This window comes from Triplophysa rosa, linkage group LG4 (assembly GCF_024868665.1).
Source record: "Triplophysa rosa linkage group LG4, Trosa_1v2, whole genome shotgun sequence".
Lineage (NCBI taxonomy): Eukaryota > Metazoa > Chordata > Actinopteri > Cypriniformes > Nemacheilidae > Triplophysa > Triplophysa rosa.
This window is the reverse complement of record NC_079893.1, coordinates 16,256,403-16,263,231: the sequence shown is the minus strand read 5'-3', so window position 1 is coordinate 16,263,231 and position 6,829 is coordinate 16,256,403. Positions and strand designations below refer to the sequence as shown.

Here is a 6,829-nt window from a genome sequence, read left to right as displayed (position 1 = left end):
TGTCGGCCCGAGCTTGACGTACGAGTACCGTCACTGTCCGATATGACCGTCGATCTGTTGTGGAAAAGGAATGGGTTTGAATGGGTCGAATAGGAAGGTCGCACGCGCCTGAACTTTACACATGTCGACGGGGGGCCCTCGTCACCCCGACGTGTCAATTTTCGGATCGCTAGTGCATTCTGGATTTTTACTGCGACAAGCCCGCGTGCAGTTTATGAGCATTCATCTTTTTTGTGGCCTACTCAATGGAAGCCCATTCATTTCAAAGGCCATTCCTTCCGATGGTGCGTGGGCGGTCCCCCGCGGGGCTCTGTCGGCACGAATTCGACGTATGAGTACCGTCACTATCCGACATGCGACAGACAATGTCCGGTGTGCTTGCAAATGCCTTAACAGGTCAAGAGGTCAACGAACTCATTCTGGAATATAGACCTGGGGTTTGCATGAGAAGATCTTTGACGCAGCCTCGCGGTCTTGCGTTTCAGTCGCACGTGCCTGAACTTTACGCATGTCGACGGGGGGCCCTCGTCGCCCCGACGTGTCAATTTTCGGATCGCTAGGGCATTCTGGATTTTTACCACGACAAGCCCACGTGCGGTTTATGAGCATTCATCTTTTTTGTGGCCTACTCTATGGAAACCCATTAATTTCAATGGCCATTCTTTCCGATGGTGCCTGGGCGGTCCCCCGCGGGCTCTGTCGGCCCAAATTCGACGTATGAGATTGCTTTGTGCAGAGGTCACAGGTCAAACTGAGCTCAACTGGATACAAAGCCTTCCTCAGATGCTGTAAAAAGACACAAACGAGAAAGCAAACACGAGCTCTGTCATAATGTATTATAGCGTAGAATGTAGCGAATGTTTGCAAAAGGCCAAAAAAGATTGTATCGTGCAGAGGTCACAGGTCAAACTGAGCTCAAATGGATACAAGGCCTTCCTCAGAGGCTGTAAAAAGACACAAGTGAGAATGCAAAAACATATTCATTCATGTCTTGTAATATAGAATGTGATGATCATGTGCAAAAGGTAATAATAATGCATGGCACTGTGCGGTGTGTGCACTGCGAGAGGTCAAAGTAAGCTCATATACATACAGGGTATACACCGGAGGCTGAAACATTCCCATTCTACAGAACAAAGTAATCAAACTATGTAAAATGAGTGTAACCTAAGCGTTTTGTTCATGCAGGGAATTAATACGATGCTTGATGCATAATGTATCTGTATAAGTATCCAAAAATGTCATTTATTATAGGCATTTTATGTCATTTTTTTGTGTTTGAATACAATTCCTTTGAAGCTCAGGTGTGAGTGTCTAGAGAGCAAGATGTTTGTAAATAAACTGCCTCTTGCAGCCATCTTAGTTTTCAGTCAAACCACATGGTGTTATCCAGCTAAGAAAGCATGCCGCACGTGAGTAAAACTTTGCTTTCTTTTAAAAGAAATTAATTTTCTTTGAAATGTCTCTTAAATCAGCAGTAATATGTAGCCCAGTGTGCAATGCAATGTATTTGTGTCTTTTCCATTTGCTCATCACGCTCTTCACTTTATTACACATGCTCGGGTCCGCAGAGCTTAACGGGTTAAAGATACATGCAACGTTAAAGAGTTCGTTAACTCTAACTATCATATGTGGTATCATTTGAAAGCTTAGAGTCCCTAGTTTCTGGAGAAGTGCACCATTTTGGCATTTAACGTACAGAAAAAAACTTATTTAGGCTGAAATTCATCATATCCCCATGTCATAGCCCCTATAAAATCATCTACGTTTATGATTATGAACATTTTTCATGGCGCTCAAGAATGTCCGATAAGGTGAAGTTATATTTTTCACATCTAGCTTCTTCGTACGTATGTTTTTGGGAGTTATTACGCGTATCTGTGCGTGATATATGTTATAGGTCTGCGCTTCCGTGGTTTGTGTGAGGACGCACCGGGAGCTATTTTATGTGTCTTTTGCGTTTTTCATCACGATCTGCACTGTATTACATTGAAGAGTACGCGTTTGCATTCTAACCTGTGACTTTAACAGCATCTGAAGAAGGCCCTTTGTGTGTATGAGCTCAGTTTGACCTGCGACCTCTGTTCAATGCGATGTATTTGTGTCTTTTGCATTTGCTCATCACATTCTGCACTGTGTTATATTAAAGGTGATGCGTTTGCATCCTCAAATGTGTCTTTCTACAGTTTCTGCTGCGGGCCCTACATACACGTGAGCTCATTTTCACCTCTGACCTTTGCACAAGGCAATATATTTGTGGTTTTAGCACGTGTGCATTACATTATGTACCGTGTTACATTAAAGGTGATGTGTTTGCATCCTCACTTGTGTTTTTCTACAGCATGTGATGTAGGCCTCAGCCTCATTTTCACCTTTGACCTTCAACCAACACGTTTGTGGTTTTTGCGCGTATTTATCACATTCTGCACGGTGTTACATGAAACGGGATGTGTTTTCGTCCTCACTTGTGTCTTTGTACAGCGTCTGGTGTAGGCCCAAACCTCATTTTGACCTCTGACCTGTGTGCACAATGCGATATGTTTGTGCTTTTTTGCATGTGTTCATCACATTTCTGCACCGTTATACATTAAAGAGCACGTATTGGCATTTTACTCATGCGCATCCCTTGTACGCCCTCCATGCATGCCAGCTCATTTTGACCTCTGACTTGTGCACAATGCAATGTACTTTTGCCTTTTGCTTATTTTCATCACATTAAAGAGCACGAGCTTGCTTTCTCACTCGCACGTTTTCACAGCATCTCGTTTAGGCCCTGCGTGTCATTTTACGGTTTTTTTTACACATTTGGCAGACGCTTTTATCCAAAGCAACTTACATTGCATTGCATTGTATTATACATTTGTTTCTGCCATGCTCTAAACACAGAGCCACAGGAAAGCTAGGTGATAATATGAGACTCTGTGTTTTTGTTTTCCCAGGTTCCACAGTCCGAATGCCCCCTATGCCACAGTGACATAACAAATTTTAAACAGCACCTGAGGGTGTTCCATGGCGTCCAGAACCTGCAAGAGCGCCAACTGTGGCAGAAGTTGGCATGGGGCAGGGTCTTCCTCGGAGGACAGACCTGCCCCTTGTGCAACTTTTTTTACAAACAACTTGAAAAACACCTTAATACAGGCCATCGAGACATCTCTGTAAGTCATTGATAAAACATTTAATTGCTTCCCTTTTGCTTAGTTTTCTACACACTTAGATGTCACTTTGTCTTTTTCAGTCAAATAAGAAGAAAAACATAATTAAAAAAATGGAGAGAGAGGTCACCGTGCGGAAGTTGCGAGAGCTGGAGGCCAGCAACCCTGCCATCCCCATGGTGACCCTAACGGATGAGCCGCAGGGCAATTCAGGTAGGTGGTAGGCTGTCAATAGAAAGCGTGTGTACTCCTCAACTACTGTCCCATGACATAATACATCTGAAGTGTTGCGTGACTCTCGTGTTTTCCCAGGAAACCCCATCGCTCCTGAGACCCTTACCCCCAGCTTCAACACCCACCCTTCTTCCCCTGCTGTGCCTGCCACCCCTTCCTTCAGCCCCTCTCTTACTCCTGAACCTGCACGTCCTAGCATCAGCCCTCCTGGCAGTGCCCTCCCTGCCATGCCAGCCACCCCTTCCTTTAAGCCTTCCCCCCCACCCATCTTCCCTCCCTCTCCTGATGCTACAGTCTACGGGGGAGGCTTATTCAGTCCCCTCCTATTTAGCGAGCAGGAATTGGATATGCTGGAGAACCTGGGTGAGTCTTAAGCCGTCACTGAAATCTTAGTGAGTCTACAATGTGCATTCCAACGCTGAAAACTAAACCAATACTTTGTTTCACCACAGACATTCCCACCATCAGCCATCAGGAGGAAGAGGCCATTCGTGATGCAATGAGCAGGCGTTCAATTGTGTTTTCGATGCTTCTATGGTGGAAAAAAGTCAGCAATTTAACGAACTCTTCCTTTTTCTTTCAGACGGCACAGAATGTCACGACATCATGGATCTCGGGTTCAGCATCTTAATGGATTTGTAGTTCTTTTGTCAGTTCTGTGTTGTTGGTTATTATTGTTTTCTTTTGTGTTTTTTTAATGTACATTATGAATTGTATCCGTTATGAAGGTGTAAATAGTTTTTAAATATTCTACTTATTTTTTTTCTTAAATATTATACACGAATACTTTTAAAATGATTGTATATAGTTTAAATATTCTACTTTATTTTTTTCGCATGTAGTTTTTAAATATTTGCCATGAATTTTGTATTTAATATTTTTTGAATGTTCTACATATGTTTATATTATGAATAAAATTTGATATACTCAATGCATTTTGTATTTTGTATGACTGCACACCTATTGCTTAAGTAATACTTATAAGTAAATGGCTTGTAAAGGCTAACGTGTCAAAATAAAGGTCCTCTGGTCAGTTTTGCTCATTATTAAATATAAAATGAATTAGGCGGAGAAATAAAGTTTGGTGCAGATCTGAGCGAGTCGGAAATGTCTGCCTTTGCACTTCTGTCGTATAAGATAATTGAAAGTGGGCAGAATAGTGCTTTCCTTGTCATCTGTAGGTTGCCTGCGGGCAAGATAGTGGTTTGTTTGTCCACTACGACACTGTCGGCGAACAGGACAATGGAACATTCGGGTGTTGTTGCACTTCCATTTGCGACCTAAACACCTGAAAGTGGGCCCAACAAGGCTCTCCCGGTCCTCTGTAGACTGTCTTGGTAAATTGCAAATGGGCAAAATAGTGGTTTCACGGCCACATAGCAACTGTAGTGGCAAATGGGCAGAATAGCGGTTGAGTTGACATCGTAACCGAAAGGTCCAGCGACATAAAACTTGTTTTACGGCGCTCCTGGCGAAGAAGGGCTAGAATGCTACTCATTCCGGATCGGAATTCCGATGACCGGAAAATCGCTATGCCGTCGAATGGGATACACCAGAAGCGGGTCTTCCGCATCTCCGCTCCGCGGTGGGCTGCGACGTTGAGACGCGCGTTCCTTTTCACGCCCCGACACGCTCCTTTGGGATCGGAAGTTTGAATGGGATCCGAGAAAGATGAAAGTTATCATCAAAAAACTAAAGGGTGTACACCCTTGGAGTTTTTTCAGCGAAAATTTGCGACTCGTTCGGATCTGTTCCATACTTGGGGTCCCGAAGAAGCGGGTCGAGACGTGAACAGGCACAGGCGTCTCCAGTTCCTAGCCCCACGCGGAGCGGAGATACGGAGGACCCACCTCTGGCTTATCCCATTCGACGGCGTAGCGATTTCCCGGTCATCGGAATTCCGGGTCAGAAGAGTTTCCGTCGTACTACCGTGGGAATGGCGGTCGCCGTAAAGCGCCTCTCGGTTCTTTGGGATGCAGTTTCGTATGTGCGCACAATAGTGGTTTCACGGCCACATAGCAACTGTAGTGGCAAATGGGCAGAATAATGGTTTAGGTGACATCGTAACCAAAAGGTACAACGAGATAAAACTTGTTTGACGGCGCTCCGGGCGAAGCAGGGATCGAATGCTACTCGCTCCGGACCGGAATTCCGATGACCGGGAAATCGCTATGCCGTCGAATGGGATACACCAGAAGCGGGTCTTCCGCATCTCCGCTCCGCGGTGGGCTGCGACGTTGAGACGCGCGTTCCTGTTCACGCCCCGACACGCTCCTTTGGGATCGGAAGTTTGAATAGGATCCGAGAAAGATGAAAGTTATTGTCAAAAAAGACTAAAAGGGTACATACAACCTTGGAGTTTTTTCGGCGAAAATTTGTGACTCGTTCGGATCTGTTCCATACTTGGGGTCCCGAAGCAGCGGGTCGAGACGTGAACAGGAACGGGCGTCTCCAGTTTTTTCGGCGAAAATTTGTGACTCGTTCGGATCTGTTCCATACTTGGGGTCCCGAAGCAGCGGGTCGAGACGTGAACAGGAACGGGCGTCTCCAGTTCCTAGCCCCACGTGGAGCGGAGATACGGAGGACCCACCTCTGGCTTATCCCATTCGACGGCATAACGCTTTCGCGGGATTCCGGGTCGGAAGAGTGTCTGTCATAGTGCTGGGCAGAATAGTTAGCGTTCGGTCACCTGCCCTTGGCATGAATTGACACTGGGCAGAATGGTAAGCGTCTGTCTACAGCCTTTGCTGTAAACTGAAACCGGGCAGAATACTGGGCTGTAGGTCACCTGGCTTTGACGTAAACTGACGCCGGGCAGAATAGCTAGCGTTCGGTCACCCGCCCTTGGCATGAATTGACACTGGGCAGCATGGTAAGCGTCTGTCTACAGCCTTTGCTGTAAACTGAACCCGGGCAGAATACTGGGCTGTAGGTCACCTGGCTTTGACGTAAACTGACGCCGGGCAGAATAGCTAGCGTTCGGTCACCCGCCCTTGGCATGAATTGACACTGGGCAGCATGGCAAGCGTCTGTCTACAGCCTTTGCTGTAAACTGAAACCGGGCAGAATACTGGGCTGCAGGTCACTTGGCTTTGACGTAAACTGACGCCGGGCAGAATAGCTAGCGTTCGGTCACCCGCCCTTGGCATGAATTGACACTGGGCAGCATGGCAAGCGTCTGTCTACAGCCTTTGCTGTAAACTGAAACCGGGCAGAATACTGGGCTGTAGGTCACCTGGCTTTGACGTAAACTGACGCCGGGCAGAATAGCTAGCGTTCGGTCACCCGCCCTTGGCATGAATTGACACTGGGCAGCATGGCAAGCGTCTGTCTACAGCCTTTGCTGTAAACTGAAACCGGGCAGAATACTGGGCTGTAGGTCACCTGGCTTTGACGTAAACTGACGCCGGGCAGAATAGCTAGCGTTCGGTCACTCGCCCTTG

The 6,829-nt window shown here is 46.4% G+C and overlaps 1 protein-coding gene across 1 annotated transcript; it reads left to right on the top strand.

Annotated features, from left to right (window-relative positions):
• The first annotated feature begins 353 nt into the window (after positions 1 to 353).
• Positions 354 to 4,028, top strand: LOC130552582 (uncharacterized). Its single transcript, XM_057330933.1, has 6 exons — positions 354 to 437; positions 2,940 to 3,155; positions 3,236 to 3,365; positions 3,465 to 3,749; positions 3,839 to 3,877; positions 3,970 to 4,028. The coding sequence occupies exons 1-6, from the start codon at positions 354 to 356 to the stop codon at positions 4,026 to 4,028; spliced, it is 813 nt and encodes a 270-aa protein (XP_057186916.1).
• The last annotated feature ends 2,801 nt before the right edge of the window (positions 4,029 to 6,829 follow it).

What these genes read in the sequence shown, in the direction of transcription:
- LOC130552582 (XM_057330933.1), top strand. Translation starts at nt 354, where the DNA reads ATGCGACAGACAATGTCCGGTGTGCTTGCAAATGCCTTAACAGGTCAA. An exon ending in TTCTGGAATATAGACCTGGG is followed by an intron (nt 438 to 2,939) that starts GTTTGCATGAGA and finishes TTGTTTTCCCAG; the next exon opens with GTTCCACAGTCCGAATGCCC. An exon ending in TCAGGAGGAAGAGGCCATTC is followed by an intron (nt 3,878 to 3,969) that starts GTGATGCAATGA and finishes TTTTTCTTTCAG; the next exon opens with ACGGCACAGAATGTCACGAC.